General features: G+C 35.5%; 1 protein-coding gene across 1 annotated transcript in view; it reads right to left on the bottom strand.

The window, feature by feature from the left end:
- The window catches only part of Slc44a5 (solute carrier family 44 member 5), a 283,278-nt gene that overhangs the window by 45,782 nt on the left and 220,105 nt on the right, over positions 1-17,391 (bottom strand). Inside the window, exons 4-5 of the mRNA XM_090334599.1 lie at positions 16,459-16,543; positions 4,789-4,873 (exon numbers count right to left, since the gene is read on the bottom strand). Coding sequence (XP_090190725.1) covers positions 4,789-4,873; positions 16,459-16,543 — 170 coding nt within the window. The remainder of the gene's footprint in view (positions 1-4,788; positions 4,874-16,458; positions 16,544-17,391) is intronic.

The raw sequence follows: 17,391 nt of genomic DNA, 5'->3' as shown, positions 1-17,391 counted from the left end.
AATTCTGTCTCTCTGTGCCACAAATGGTACTCTGAATGTAGTTCTCTACCAATATTTTTATATCTTACATTCAGATTGGCTTAACTCCTGAATACAAATTAGGATATGATGGCTACGAGTGTGAATTGCATTGAAGATTAAAACATTGTGCTTACTATGAAAAATGATGATCTATTCATAAAATGTAATAAATAAGCATAAACTCTGTACTTTTGTTTTAATTTCATCATGGGAACTGTAGATAGTCCAGTAGACAAATTCCTTAACTGAGTGTAGAAAAGCATTCTTTCATTCAATAAATATTTACTGATCATGTACCTGAGCCTGCTGGAGGCAATGAATGCATTAATAAGTAAAACAGAAATCTTACCCTAAGGCAATGTGCCCCTCTAATAGAGGAGAGGCAGATAATAAAAAATATAAGCAATATATTATTATAAAGCAGTAACAAAAACTATGGAAATAAATAAGGCAAAAGGAAGGCTAGAGTGAGGACTAGCTGGGTGAGATTTCAGTAAGCCTCACTAAGCAGATAACCTTTGCAGAAAAACTTTAACATTAATGACACAGCCAGGAAGTCATGTAAATGAAGAGTACCCAAGGAAAATGAAATAGGTAAGGCAAAAGTTAGGTGACCAGAGCTGGTCTGCATCCTTGGAAGAATAGCAAATGATCTGTAGGACCCATGCACAGAGGTCAAAGAGACTGTCATATAAGGTAGTCAGATAGTGGGAGACACTATGAAGAGTTCCCTAAAGCAATGGCTAGTGGTTGGACATAGGATCTTTAGTGGTTAGGTCCTAATTTAAAGGACTATTGTATTTTTCTAAAAAAAAAAAAAACATAGCTCCTTAGATTCAGGTGTGGAGTATGGAGAGCTACATTTAACTAGGGATAAGGTTTGGTCAGGGAAGTACAGAGAGTGCAAAAGATTTATATATTTAGAAAACATACATGGTTGTCACACAGTCTAATTTTCAGTGCACAACAATGGTGTGGCTTGGTGTCTAATGGCCAGAAAATAGATTCCAAGTTCTGAACAAAGAGTGAATGGATAAGGAAGTTCCTCCCAGAGAATATAGTCCAAATGAAATAAAGGGTTGTTCTTCATCACTGTTCATTACAGACTGCTCTGTAGTTCTCTTCTTTAAAAAAAATATAATAATGATGTATAGAGGAGGTTACAATTACATTCCTAAGGTAGTAGGTATATTATTTCTTGAACAATGTTATTCCTTCCCATATTTTCCTCCCACTCTTCCTTCCACACCCCTCCCAAATTGTAGAGTTCATTTCCAGCATATGTCTTGTGAATATCACTGTTACACTGGGTCATTCCTTTCCCTTTGACTCATCATCTTATTTTTTCTCTTCCCTTCCCTAATTCAAATAAGCAAATAAATGTATATACAATGCACCAGGTACCAAAACCAGATACAGCAACAACAGAGGATAAACCATAAGGAAAAAAAAAGAGTAAAGAAATACCTTCACATAGAACATTAAAAACAATAACTATAGGGATAAATCGCTTGTTTTCCTATCATGGTGTTCATTTCACTTAGCTTCTTATAGGGCCATATGCACATAGCTTTTGAGCTATTGTGATCCTCTGCTAAGAAAATCCTAGACAAAGGAATTAGAACATGGTTCACGATCACGTATGCTTGAGAACATATATACTGAAGAACACACTGAATGCAAATTAGAAGTTCATGAAACACAAGTCACTTACAATACAGGTAGGAGAACTATCTCCATAAAAGGGTTTGGTTTGAATTGGTACTGCAAAATAGCAAATAGTGTCACAGCAACATTGTAAACAACAAATATGAAAAAAAAACAAAACAACATGGAACACATAGCCTAAAGATTCTCAAGGGTTTTAGAAAGTCTAGGAATGCATTTTATATCACAAAATGGTCCATATCGCCCAAAATATCTTTTGACTGCACAGTAAAGTAGTATTTGTTGGAAACCAAAAACTGGGATAAAGTGCAGGCCATTGGGAGAGGTAAAGCTTTAATTTCTCCATTTTTTTTCCAAATCAGCTGAGTGTTGGTGTTTTCATGGCACAGGAAGAGGTGGTAGCTCTCCATGGGAGCACACTTGGGGTTGATCTTGTTGATGCTGCTATTTATGTGACCTGCTAGGGGTCAGGAGTTTGTTGTTGATGTTGTTTTATATATTTTAATTGCTAGGCACCCATCACTCATACCCATAACCCTAGCTAGTTAGGAAGCTGAAGTTAGAGGATCACAATTGTAAACTAGCCTGGGCAGGAAAGTCTGTGACTCCTATTTACCACCAAAAAAACCACAAGTAGAGCCATTCCTCAAGTGGTAGAGAGTGCTAGCCTTAAATGGAAAAGCTAAGGGACAGGTTCCAGACCCTGAGTTCAAGTCCCATTAACATATCCCTTTCTACCCCAAAAAAGTAAGAGTCAACTTTTCACTGTGGCCAGATCGTGCCTGGAGTACAGCTTCACCAAGACTCACGCAAATGTCTTCCTGTTTCAGTTCTAAGTGGGCTGTGGATTTGGGCCCCTTTCTCTTTAATTTTTTTCTTTTCTTTAAAATTTTATTTTATTTTATGGTAAAGGTGATACAGAGGGGTTACAGTTACATAAGTAAAGTAATAAGTTCATTTTTTGTTGAACAGTTTAACCCTCTCCCTCATTTTCTCCCACTTCCCTCCCCCCACATTTTTTCTTTTTAATTTTTGGCTATGAAAATCATTTTAGAAAATAGTTTGGAGGATTTATCTATATGGTTATGTATAAAATGTGTTAAACATGTGTGCTATGCACACAAAAATATTGTGTCATAAAAACATTGTCTAGCCTGCTGTTTGTGGAGTTATCCTCCTTAAGATTTAAGGGTTTAATTTGCTGAATGCTACCCTTTGCAAATTTCCTGGTTGTGAGCATTATAAGTGACAGGCTGGAAGGGGCTTCGTGAATGAGTCTCACGCAAGGCCCTTCCCTACGGAACTTTGAAGTAAGTACACATGACCCAAGCCAGGGCATGTGAATAGAAACTTGAGAAGTTGTAAAGGTCCAAGGGAGACCAATTTCTTGGATAGCAAATAGCTGCAATGTTGAGAGACTAAATGAAAAGATTGTTTGGAAGAGGGCATTCTTTCCTGGTACAGAGAAGGATCTGAGATTTAGAAAATTAACCAGAGATGTATTTTCCTTGGTATTTTGTGAATGCCTCTATATTTTGTCATAAATAAAGCTGTTATTTTTGTCAAAAGAAAAAGAAAATCCTAGACAAATACTATTACAACTGAGGGAAACCATGAAGCCTATGTTTCTTTGGGACTGTATTACTTCACTTAATATGATTTTTTCCCACATCTTTCCATTTCCTTATAAATGGTGAAGGCAGCATAGAATTCCATTATATTTATATACCACATCTTTTGATTCCCTCATCTACTGAGGGGCATCTGGATAGGTTCCATATCTTAGCTATGGTGAATAATGCTACAATGAACATGGTTGTGCTAGTAGCTTTAGTATAGCCTTATTTCTGGACAATTGGGTAAACGCCCAGGAGTGGGACTGCTGGGTCATAGGTCTACGTTTTGTCTTTGGAGGAATCACCACACTGTTTTCCAAAGTGGCTGAACAAGTTGTAGTAGTGACTCCTTCTGGCCACATCCCTGCCAACATCTGTTGTCATTAGATATCTTGATCATGGCCATTCTAATTGGAGTGAGGTGGAATCTCAAAGTTATTTTGATTTGCGTGGTCAGAGATGTCAAACATTTCTTCATGTGTCTATAGGCCATTTTTATTTTATTAAAGAGAAGTCTCTCTTTAAATCTTTTGCCCACCTTTTCATGGATGGTTGTTTCATTGTGGATTTGTTTTTGAGGGACTTAATTTTTTAGCTGTAGGTATGTTTTAGATATGAGGCCTTTGTCTGGTTTATGGCAAGTGAAGATCATCTCCCATTCTGTGGGCTTTCTATTTATCTCGCTAGCCATGTCCTTTGTTCTATGGAAATTAATTGAGTTTATTGTCTAGTTTTCTCAGCCATTTCTCGCTGTGCAGTTAGTATCATGATCCAATGAAGAGAGCTATGTATCACTCATAGTCTTGGACTTGGAGTTATCATTAGTACTATATAAGACTCTAAGTTCTCCTTTGGGAGGAAGGGTATTCTGGAGGTGAGAGGGGAAGGTCATCTATTGAAATTTGTGCCTTTTGTTCCATGGAAGTGAAGAGACTGCTCAGCTTACAACTCCACTTCTTAATTCCTTCTCCTGTCTAGGTAAAACCATACAAAAACAATGCATTTTTGTGGCATGTAATTAGAATTGCTACGTGGAACTTCTAGTTTAAAGCAAGTTTTTGTTTACCTACCTGTCTCTTTTGTTAGATGGGTGCAGGTGATAAAAAGCACTGAAGGAATGACAGAGTAATTAGTTAGAAGAAACATGGAGAATAGTCCATTGACCATGAACATCTACCTTGTACTGTTACATTCTTAAAAGAACAAACAGTCACTAAAAAGTGAAGTCTAATACAGTAGTTATAGATCTTGGATAAAGAATATCTACTTATTTGGGCTGCAGTTATTTATAAAGTAGATAATTAGAAAAGTCAACCATTGATACTTTTAGTGATTCTAAAATGTAATTTCTGCTTACTTATGTAAGAATAAACATACTTACATCTTTGAATGATCCATACACAGGACTCCAATAAAAATTGAATTCTTTCATTCAAGAATAGTAGGACATTATAACACTACCAGCATGGCAGCTTTTCCTTACCTGTGTGGTAGGGCACTGTAGATTCACCATGATGGCAGGACTGGCACATCTGAACAGATTAAAATAGAACAAAATGGGCTTCTTCCTATTAAAAAATAAAGTAAATTTTAGTGTCCACAAAAATGTGTTACAATGTGTCACACCTTAAACTCTTGCAACATTTAGTCTTTAAAACTTAGCTCTACTGGGTCAGGAGTTTGGTCTAGTGGTAGAGTGTTTGCCTAACATGCACAAAGATCTGGGTTCAATTCCTCAATACCACATACACAGAAAAAGCCAGAAGCCATTGCCCAGGCCCTAAGTTCAAAGCCCTAGGACTGGTAAAAAAAACAAAAAAAAGCTCTATTTTCTCTAGCAAGTTGTTATACAAGCCCCCTTAAAGTTGCCTAGCAATTAAAACATCTTTTTGCAACTATACAAGGTTGAGATAATTAAATTATCGGTAAGTAATAAATTTACTAATCATAAAACTATGATCCTACTAGTCATGCCTCCTGCACAACTGGAGTACAAGCATTTAACATCATGCTTGTATTATGAGTTGAGATGGAAGTTGTACCAATGTTTTGATGGAGCATAGTTTTGAGCTGTGATTTTTTACATTTCTATGTCTAGATTAAATGGGATTGCCAGCATGAACTATGGCCTCAAACTAAGATTATACTAAATTTTTAACAACAAAATATATCTGGAAAATTATATATGAACTAAGATATCAATCTATAATCTATATAATTACAATCTATATAATCTATAATCTAAAATATCTAAGATCAAAGCAAGAAGGAAGAGATTTTACAGAGTATGGTTAAAGGTAATGGTAAGAAGAAAAATAAACCTGTTTAATGTATATATCCTGTTAAATTCAAATGGCTTGGTCAGTTGGTTATAAATCCATACACAATGTATGCTAGACTAAGCTAGAGAACCACAAGGCCCAGTCACCACTCAGGTAACAAAACCATCCACACAACCATACCATGCATGGGATTTAAATTTGTACTTATGAAAATGAAAAAAATTATTTATTACATGCAATGGATCAGTGGGTCCCTTAAGAGGAATTAAAACTGTGACCGGTAAATCAAGAATCTGTCATAGGTATAAATTGATTTATAAGCTGTAAAATGCTACATAAACTCATTATTCAGACTATGTTATCCTCAGGGTATGGCTAAAACCTTATCCATCTTTTTATTCCTTCATTGCCAAAATGTAGCCAAGAGTCTAGTCCACTCTAGCCACTTACCAAATGTGGAAGGAATGAGAATAACTTCAGAATAATTATTTTTTTTCAAAGTCTTAGAATTCTCTGATTTTTTTGAATTCTCTGATTTTTTTGAATTCTCTGATTTTTTTGAATTCTCTGATTTTTATTCAGTCAAAAGCAAACTCTACCAGTTTGTATTGAACTGCAGAGCTTCTGTATGGGAAAGGGCATTGCTAGCAAGTTAAATAGAAAGCCCACAGAGTGGGAGAAAATCTGCACTAACCATACAACAGACAAAGGCCTCATATTTAAAATATATCTACAGCTAAAAATATGGAATCTCTCAAAAACAAATCTTCAAAGAAACAACCATCCCATTAAAGATGGGCTAATGAATTAAAGAGAGACTTCTCTGAAGAGAAAATAAGAATGATCTATAGACATATGAAAAAATGCTTGACATCTCTGGCCATAAAAGAAATGAAAATCAAAACAACTTTGAGATTCTACCCCACCCCAGTTAGAATGGCCATTTTCAAGGAATCTAATAACAACAGATGCTGGCTGGGATGTGGCCAGGAGGGATCACTACTACACTGTTAGTGGGAGTATAAACTTGTTCAATCACTCTGGAAAGCAGTAAACATAGAGCTCCGCTATGGCCTAGCAATCCACTTCTTGGCATTTAACCAAATTCCTCAGAAACAAGGCCACACTAAAGCTATTAGCACAACAATGTTGATTGCAACACTATTTATCATAGCAAAGATATGGAACCAACCCAGATGCCCCTCAGTAGATTACTGGATCAAAAGATGTGGTACTTTTACACAATGGAATTCAATGCTGCCATCAAAAAGAATGACATCACCCCACTTGTAGGGAAATGGAAAGACTTGGAAGAAATCATATTAAGTGAAGTAAGCCAGACCCAAAGGAACATAGGCTCAATGGTTTCCCTCATTTGTAATAATTAGTACAAATGTAGGACTCTCCTAGCAGAGGATTACAGTAGCACAAAACCTAGGTAGATAATTAGGTCATATAGACTGAGGCCAAATGAAAAGATCTCTAGGATATGGAAACAAGAGTCTTATCTTATGTGATTGTTGTTCTTAATGTACTATGTTATTTCTCTTCTCTTTTTTTTTGACCTTTGGTTAATCTCATATTGTTGCAGTATCTGACTTGGTTACCTGGTATATTGTATTTATGTCTATTTGTTTCTTTGAAATAGGAAAAGGAAGGGGGTGAAACAAGATGATTGGGAGGAGGTGGAGAGGAAAATGGGGACAAAAACATGACAAGGGGTATCATTGTGTGAGAAGTAATGCACCTACTACCTAGTGAATGTAACTGTAACCTCTGTATACATTACCCCTACAATAAAAAAAATAAAGAAAGTAAAAACAAAACAAGACAAAAAATTTCTACTAGTAGGACACTAAATGAAAGGATCTCTAGGATATAGAAACATAAGCCATATAATGAATGATTGTTGTTCTTAAGGTACTATGTTATCTCTCATCTCTTTTGCTGTCCCTTGGTTATCTCATATTGTTACAGTATCTCACTTTGTTACCTGATATATCGGATATATTTGTATTTGGTTATTTGAAATTGGATAGGGAAGGGGAAAACAAGATGAGGGATGGGGGTTGGGGGGGAGGGAAATGGGGACCAAGACATGCGAAAGGGTATCAATGTATGAGAATTAATGCACCATCTGTCTGGCAAATATCATGTAACCCTTCTATTAATTACAATAAAAATATGTGAAAAAAATCTCTACTAGTCTCCCTGGTATCCTCTAGTTTCACAGAACCTCATGCTCTTCTTGACAAAGTAGATGGTGATAGTTCAGATGAGTCATTGTAAGGCTGTGATTGAGGAAGTAACTTTAATTCCACTAAGACATTTAAGCACTAGAAATAATGACAGACTATAAGTGCAGATGTTGAAGCAAACTTTAAACCTAATGTCTCTTGTGGAAATTCATAAAAATAAAATACTACAAGTAAAAAAGTGCATAAGCTTAATTGCATTAGTTATAGATGGAAAGCATGGAATTTGTTCCCATTTGCTCAACATTTCAACAATTTGTGGTTCAGAGTGAGTAAGGAATAAGATGATAGAAAGAGTGAGGTAGGATTGGTCCATTAGAAACCACAATAAATACAATAAATAAGGACAGGATAAGCAGGAAGATTAATTAAAAGTAAACATAGAGCTGGGCACTGGTGACTCATGTATGGAATCTTAGCTACTCAGGAGGCTGAGATCTGAGGAACACATTTCAAAGCCAACCCAGACGGGAAAGTCTGTGAGACTGTTATCTCTAATCAACCACCAGAAAACTGGAAGTGAAACCATGGCACAAAGTGGTGGAGTGCCAAGCCTTTAACAAAAGGGATAGTTTTCAGGCCCTGAGTTCAAGCTCTAGGACTAACAATATCAACAAAAAAAGTTAACATAGAAACCTCTAGTACAAATCAGGACCTTCATACTTTTCCTGTTTCCAGACACCTAGAGTTCCCAGACTTCTGCAAAAAGAGAGACCTTTTGCTAAGTAAACCGTCTAACAATAGCAAAAGTTTTGTGAGATTTGGCAGCCCACCTCCAACCTGTCATATTCTAATATTTTGAATGTCAATGCTTAGCATCTGATCTCCTATGAGCTTATGACCTAGAACAATATGATCACCACCTAGTCTTTTAGAAAACTGCCCTACCAACAAATCTGTACAAGTAACTTAGTACTATTTCTTTAGCAAGAATTGATAGTCAAAAAATGCCAAGAGTATAAAAGGAATCAATAAAGAAAGACAAATACTAGGGTAAACAAATAAAAATGGATGTAGAATAAAATTGAAAGAATTCAGGACATAGAGAATTCCTTCAAAATATTACCAATATATTTAGAATCATTTACATAGATTTTCACAAAAATCTTACTATAACATCATATATGATGCTATTATAAAGGGATAATGGAAAATATTAAAGGGCTTAGAAAGATTAAAATTATCATTGTCAACACTAGAAACTAAGTCATTGTCAACACTAAAAACTAAGTCAAAGTCTGGAAAAAATGAAAAAATTAGAAAACAGAAAAAAAGAAGAAGGAAAATATAGAGAAAGAAAGAAATCAGTAACCGGGATGAATCAAAGGGCCTACAATATGACTAACAATTTCAACAAAGAAATAATATTCTACACAAAGGTTGAAGACAGCAATTAAATAACAGAGGAAATATTCCCAGCACTAATGAGAGTCATAAATTTTCAGAATTAGAAGTTTGAACAAAGGATTGAATAAAAAATTTTTTAAAAGACACATTAAATTGCGATTTCAGAACATCAAGAATAAAAAAGTCCCTTCAAGTGTTGTGAATCTGACCAGCATTGATGAATACCAAAATCTCTGGAGTACTATCTGAAAGTCCCTCAAATGGAGAAAGGGAAAACAAAAGGGAAAAGCCTATCCCCAAGACACAGCAAGTTTCCTTCTTGTGCTTTCTTTTCTTGGTAAAAATGAATGAGAGGATACCTGTAGATAAAAGAGTAGCCTTGGAAAATAGGAAACAGTAAAGGAGACACTCTTCTACTAGAAGTATGATTTGCTTTTTCTTTGGGCACTCTAGTTGCTAAATCTGCTAACTCTAAAGATAGAATCCCTTCTAATGAGGTAGAGAATCTCCAGAACTGAAGCTATGTAAGAAGCCTACAATTTAACAGCTTCTGAGTAAAGTAAAAGAAAACAGGCTTTCAGAGAAAAGAGACCTCTGAAAAGCAGCGTGTTTAAAATGGTGGGAAACATGTAGCCTTGCCTAGGTGTGAGGGCACACGCTCTATAATGCCCAATCTTGTCAGGCTGAGACAGGAGGTCCATGCCAACTCTGAGCCAGCCTGAGTGTATATGTAGTCTTGATGAAGGCTGCTCCACATAAAACTTACAAGCAAACAAAAAATTGTCCAAGAACCTAATGACCTTATATAGAAGGGTGAGATGCTCTCATGCAACCATTAACATATCAGGTTTCATTTTTTTATGTCAGAAATGTGACAGAAAACAAAATATAGTGGTCCAGGAGTAAATAGTACTTGCATACTTATATCAAAATATAAATGCCTTTTTTTGCTTCCAATTCTGAAATCAGCTAAACATAACATGCTAAATTCTGTTAAGATGCAGAACTAAAAGTAAATGGTACCCAACCCAACTATGTAAAAGAGAAAATACAAAAGCAATACAGTGGAAAGGGAAAGGAAAATGAAGACATTAGTGGGGAGGGAGATAATATCCTCCTATATAAAGGGAAGTTTGAATGCTGTCAAAGTCAGTAGAATAAAAAGTGAAGAATGTGTGAGTGGTAGTGCAGGCCTGTTACCCCAGCACTCCAGGGAACGGATGAGTTTGAGGCAAGCCTGGGCTACACAGTAAAATCCTGTTTCAAAAATAAACAATTAACACACACATTCTTACTGTTAGGTAGACACAGATTATTCAAAGTCATAATAAAAAAATGTAATTTGACTATCTAAGTTGGGGGAAGGTGGATCAGCAAAGAGATTATGTGATACAAATGAGTTAAATCTTTGTCCCCAAAGTAAGCTGCCAATAGATACAGTCTCATGCTAAAACAAAATAATGTTAAAATATCTTTGAACACACCTAATGCCATAGCATTGCCAAATTATACAGCCTGAATCATGATCCCCAAGTTTATGAAGGACATATTCATAATTTGGATTAGTATCTCTTTGTTCAGAGTATTTTTATTGAACAATAAAGCATACATTTTTATTGAAAGATAGAGCTTAAAACCTAGTAGTCAAACTAAAACCACAGAGAAAAAATATCTATGCAATAACATTATGAGTGAAGAATTTTAGAACAGGAGATCATTACCTTCATTATTAGGTTTTTTCATATATTTTTATTGTAATTAATAGAAGGATTACATTATATTCATCAGATAGAAGGTACATTACTTCACAAATATTAATACCCTTTCTCATGTCCTGTTTCCCGTTTCCCTCCGCCCTCCCCCTCACAACTTGATTTCCCCGTTCCCTCTCCTATTTCAAGCAACCAATTAAGCAAATATGAAATATATCAGATAACAAGGTGAAATATTGTAACAATATGCGATAACCAAGGGACAGTAAAAGAGATGAGGGATAACATAGTACATTAAGGACAACAATCACTCATTATATGGCTACTGTTTCTATATAGTGGAGGTCTTTACATTTAGTGTCATACTATATGGCCTTATATTTCTAGACTTTGTTCTATTGTGAATCTCTGCTAGGAGAGCCCAAGGTTTCTACTGATTATGACAAATGAGAGAAACCATTGAGCCTAATTCCTTTGAGTCTGGCTTACTTCACTTACTATGATTTTTTTCTAAGTCTTTCCATTTCCTTACAAATAGGGCGATGCCATTCTTTCTGATAGCAGCATAGAACTCCATTGTGTATAAATTAGCTTTTTTAATCACTGTTTTATTTTCTCCCAAATCACATAATGAAACCATCTGGGTATCTGGACTGCAGGATGTTTGATGACACAGAGGAGGGAACACACTCCACAGAGGAGGGGAAACACTACTCATTCTGTGGTAGCTTCTTCAGTGAGTCTAGGGCACAGTTGTTACTATTGCATTCAGGTGCGGGATTGAACACTTAGAAGACCTTTGTTCTTAGGCTCTTAACCTTTCCTTCTCCCAATCTGAAACTTTCCTCAGACCTGGGGGTTGGGGGGGAGATTCAGGCTGTTGTAATTTGGTAATGGTGCTGCATTCATGTTCAAAGTCCTTTCAGCATAACCTTTATGAGCTGAAGTTTTTGTAGTTGCCAGAAGGTGGCATCAGAATCAATCAAGTTTAGGGGAAATTTCAAGAAAAAGCTAAGCAACAACTGAAATATTTTCCCTAAGCAGAAAAAGAAAAATCATATACAAATTCCAAGCACTTGGCTTCCCTTTGAAGTTTCCACTTTATCTTGATATTTTAGAAAATTCCAGAGTTTCTCCTAGATTCTTTTTGGTTTTCAAATAGGATGACACCCTTTCTTTTCTTTCTTTTTTTTACCATATATTTTTATTGTAATTAATAGAAAGGTTACGTTATACTCACCAGACAGAAGGTGCATTACTTCTCATACATTGACACCCTTTCTCATGTCATGGTCCCCATTTTGCTCTCCCCACCCCCACCCCTCATCTTGTTTTCCCCCTTCCCTATCCTATTTCAAATAACCAAATATACATATATACAATATATCAGATAACAAGGTAAAATGGCTGACATCCTTTCTAAATGTGGAATTTTAAGTTTAATTATAAGGAACTTCTTGCAGAGGTGAGAGTCAAAGTTCATCATGATGCTAAAGAAAGAAAATATTTTAGTGGTTATGTTATAATAAGTATATTCCCCAGCTTTGAGGCTAAGTTGTTTGCATGTGTGTGTGCGCGCGCGCATCTCATTTTAGCATACAAATACATTTATTTACTGACTTCTTAAATGGAATAACACTTTTATTTATTTATATTTATCTTCATAATCCTATGATATCATTACCCATCTTTTTTCAAAATGAAGAAAAGCTGAATATTGTTCTGTATGCATTTTTACTGTGAGAATTGAAACGGCTACAGAAAGTATAAAGAAGCAGTAAAGATGGTCTTTAAAGATAATGTAAAGTGGGCTGGGTACCAGTGGACCACTTCTACAATCCTAGCTATTCAGAAGGCTGAGATCTGAAGACAGTGGTTTAAAGCCAGCCTGGCCTGGAAAGTCTATGAGACTCTAGTGTCTAACCACCAAGAAGACAGAAGTATAGCTGAAGAGGTAGAGTTCAGAGTTCAGAGTTCTAGCCTTAGCCAAAATGTACAGGGCAAGAATTCAAGCCCCAGGAGTGGAACCAAATAAATGAAAGATAAATAGATAGATGATAGATAGATAGATAGACAGATAAATAGATAGATAGATAGATGATAGATAGATAGATAGATAGATAGTAGATAGATAGATGAATAAATAAATTTTAAAAAGACAAAAGTGAAATAAAATATATGGGGCTACTCTAGTTGAAAAATGAATATCTAGCCACGGGTGGTGGCTCACACCTGTAATCCTAGCTACTCAGGAGGCTGAGATCTGGGGATCAAGGTTCAAAGCCAGCCAGACACAAAAGAACCTCAGACTCTTATCTCCCAATTAACCTCTAGAAAATGAGAAGTGGGGCTTGGCTCAAGGGTAGGGTATTAGCCTTGAGCTGAAGAGCTCAGGGACAATGCCCAGGCCGAGTTCTAGCTCCGAGACCCACAGAAAAAAAAAGGAAAGAAAAATTGTTTTCTGCTGTTATTGAAATTGCACCCTTATCACACCCCAAATTTTTATTTATAATTGGGTTCATTTATTTCTGCATTGTCATATAATAACCTTCCAATGCATTTTCTCCATCCATTTCTCCTAAGTACACTTTTATACAATTAAACTCATGTTTACAAAATTTAACAGATTAAAATTTGCTTTTCCACAATTTTAATATGAAAATTAGTTTATGTTTAAAGTAATTACTTCATGTTAAAGTTTGTTAATGTTTAAATTATTTAATGTTTAAACAAAGTAATTTTTTTATTAAAATTTTAAATTATATGCCAATATACACACACATTAGAACAGGTTAATAAGATGAGAAATAAGGAAATATGAATTTAATATTGTATGATAATTTTGTTAGATTTTTTAACAGCAAATTACTTTCAAATAATTTGCTTTGCATTTAGAGAAAAATTAACGTTTAATTCTTATTTCATTCTACTCAATAAACATAAAGTAATTTCCAACTAGATTAGCCACTTAAATATATAAAAGGAAGTTATAAAATACCAGAGGCATATAGGAGAATGATAGTTTAGAAGAAGAAAGGGAATAAGCACCATTTATTTATATAACACAGAAACTACAAAGGCCTGTTGCAGAATCAACTGTTGAAAATATGAATATAATTCCCAGTGGCCACATTTTATTTCTTTAAATGGGTGAAACATAATTTTCTATCATCCATATATTTTTAGAGATCTGTTTATTCACCAACCTATTATTACTTTAAATAATACTTAAATACCTGTATACTAACTAAAAAAAGTTTATATTTGAATAATCTATCTACTGAAATTATCTACTGAAATTACAGACATTTTTGTCTGAAATAAGTGGGTCATTGGCTTAGGTCTAGAAAACCCATCGTTACAAAAGCCCTTTTAAAAATAGTCTCTTTTAAAGAACTAAAGATTCAGAGATTTGTAAGACTTTTTTTTCCCACCACCTGGTGCTTTCTTTGTCCATCATGTGAGCATTTTGTTAGAAATGTCTAATATATCTCTAAGTTACTGGGGTTAATATATAATTACTACCCTGAGTCAGAATTTAGTTTACTTTTCTCCAAACAGGTAGATGAGCTTGCACAAGAATAAAGAATAAACTTTCTTTCATAAGTTCAATCTGACATGATTGAGGATTTATCACTCCCTCCTCCAATTTTGTGGGGTTGTCTACAATAATGCCATGATTTTTATAAACTGTTTAAAATCTACTTTTTAAAGTTTCCATATCTCAGTGAGGAGCACTATTAAAACAAAACAAGATTCAAGTGTTCTCAACCATGTGCTTTGCTATGATGGGGATCATTTTGTTATTGTTCTTAAGTATGTGACATTGGCTTTCATAGAAACTAAATCTAGCAACAACCACCTCAGGTAGTATAGAAACAAATGTCTTAAAATATGAGATTTATATTTTGTTATTTTAGACAAAATAATGAAAAAGACTTTGCCTTTTAAAATGGAAACTTCAGTTATGATTGACAGCAGAAAATATGCTAGCTTTATACCCCTCCTCCAGAACATTGTCCACAGTACTCAAGATGCTCTGGAAATAAACCACAGATATTCTGAGTGTGCCCTTTACTTTGGAAGAGGAGATTGGACCCAAATGAGCAAGCAATTGCTATACAGTAATCACTTGTCAATCCATACTTCAGACTACATATATATATATATACACACACATATACATACATACACACATATACATATAAATGCATACATATACATATATACATACACATATATTCTCCTCTCCCCTCCCACCTTTCACTCTTCTCTCCTTCTCTGTGTTGGAAATTGAATCCTGGGATTTTCATATATTAGGCATGTGCAGCCGTGCGTGTGTGTGTGTGTGTGTGTGTGTGTGTGTGTGTGTGTGTGTGTATACTGTGATGTGTTTGTGTCTGTGTGTCTGTGTCTCTGTCTGTGTCAATGTGTCTGTGTGTATATGTCTGGGTTTGAAATCAATGCCAAGAGCTCACTCACTCAGTTTTCCTTGTATAGCTGGCACTCTACCACTTGAGCCACACCTTTGGTTGATTATTTTGGAGATGAAGTCTCTTGGACTTTTCTGTCTAGACTGGCTTTTCAGACAACAATATTCTAAATGCCAACCTACAGAAAATGTGAAATTCCAGACATGAGTCACTGGAAACTGGCTTTTGTTCTTTGTTTTTGTTTGGGGAATTTAGTTTTGGTTCCTGTCTTGAGACTTGAACTCAGGGCTTGGGTGCTGTCCTTGAGCTTTTGTGCTTAAGACTAACACTCTACTACTTGAACCACAGCTCAACTTCTAATACTTTTTAAAGAATATTTTATTTTTATTTATTTATTTCTTGCTAGTTGTGGGGCTTGAACTCAGGGCCTTAGGCTTTTCTCAAGACTAGCACTCTGCCACTTGAGCCACAGTACCACTTCCAGCTTTTTCTATGTATGTGATACTGAGGAATCAAACCCCAGTCTTCATGCATGCTAAGAAAGCACTCTTACCACTAGGCCAAACTCCCAGCCCCAACTTCTAATATTTTTGATGGCTAGTTGTCTCATGGGCTTTAATACCCAGGCTGGCTTTGAACTATGATCTTCAGTCTCAGGCTCCTAAATAGCTAGGATGGCAAGCATGAGCTTGGCTGTTGTGTTTTTGAAACAAGATCTTTCTTCTCTCTAAGATGGAATAGAACTTTGTTTCCTCTCAAGCTGATGAGATTCTAGACACCTATCACCCCTCTGTTCTGAATTATGCTTTCACTAAGAAGATTCGCTAAGCATTCTAATACAATGCTATAAAACAATGTCATCATACTTTAAGTTATATGGCATGACACTTGCAAACTGCTTATAGCTACCTGAAGGAAAAGATGGCGGGAAAAATCTCTGTCATGAATTTTAGTTTTCCTAAGAAATCTGAAGGGATTAATGTGAGTGATTCCAGTTTCGACAGTAAAATGGCGGGAAAGTCTCTGTCATGAATTTTAGTCTTCCTAAGAAATCTAGTGGGATTAATGTGAGTGAATCCAGTTTAGACAATAAAATCACACAGACTAATCATGGCCATACTCACTCATTGGGGGTGCCCTTTTGGCCACAGAAGTGGCCCTGACTGTCGGTAGGATAAGCCACTCTCCGGGGATCTCCATGCACCCAGGCTGCAAGAACAAGAAAGGACAAAGATTCTATCAGCAATATCTGGCTGAAGGTAGTCTGGTTTGAGATATTAACATGTATCACAGCAATGGGCTAACCTCCCCTCCCAGTCACATCAGATTATTGATTTTCTTCAAGGAGTAATTTCTTAATGAAAAGTAAAACAAAATATGGATGAATCAGTCAGAAAGCACATTTCTCTTATTCTCTCAGGATGCTTCTGGGTTGTAGCCAAAACGTGAGGTAATGCACTTAGAAAATGACATTTATTAAAATGTGAATTAGAGGGCACACTATGAAATCTTGCTTGAGCTAGGGCTTAAAACTAAATGACTTCATAGCCAAGCTAATAAAGTGACATAAATAACATGATGTAAAACTTTTGGGTTCTAAGCGAAAACCATTTAAAAGTGACCATTTACAAATGAGACTATTATGCCCACTTCAAATTGGCTGGCTCTTGATGATTTCACGTGACATTACAAAGGTGGCAAAGGCACCACAGATGGAATATATAACACATAGTTAGCAGACTTTTCTCTAATAATCTTAAGGATTAATGTAAAAGTGAAGTGTTGTCAATTGGACTCAAATGTATTTTCTAAGAAGATATCAGGCTCTCCCATACATAAACTCATCACCACATTCTATTCCTCTTTTTATTCCTATAAGAATTAAAAATCTTGAGTGGTAGTTAGACTACAAAATTATAGAACGTAATAGTAATACCTGCTTACATCAGCCAAATTAAGTAACACTTCTTTTCCCATATAGAAAAAGTATCTCTTTGTCCTCTGCTTCCTTGAATGCTTTCCCAGCTATCTTCATATCCACATACATTGGATTTGTC

The sequence above is a fragment of the Megascapheus bottae genome, chromosome 6 (assembly GCF_031878675.1).
Source record: "Megascapheus bottae isolate mThoBot1 chromosome 6, mThoBot2.hap1, whole genome shotgun sequence".
Taxonomy (NCBI): Eukaryota; Metazoa; Chordata; class Mammalia; order Rodentia; family Geomyidae; genus Megascapheus; species Megascapheus bottae.
Note: the sequence above shows the minus strand (reverse complement) of the source record. Positions and strands in the feature narration are given on the sequence as shown.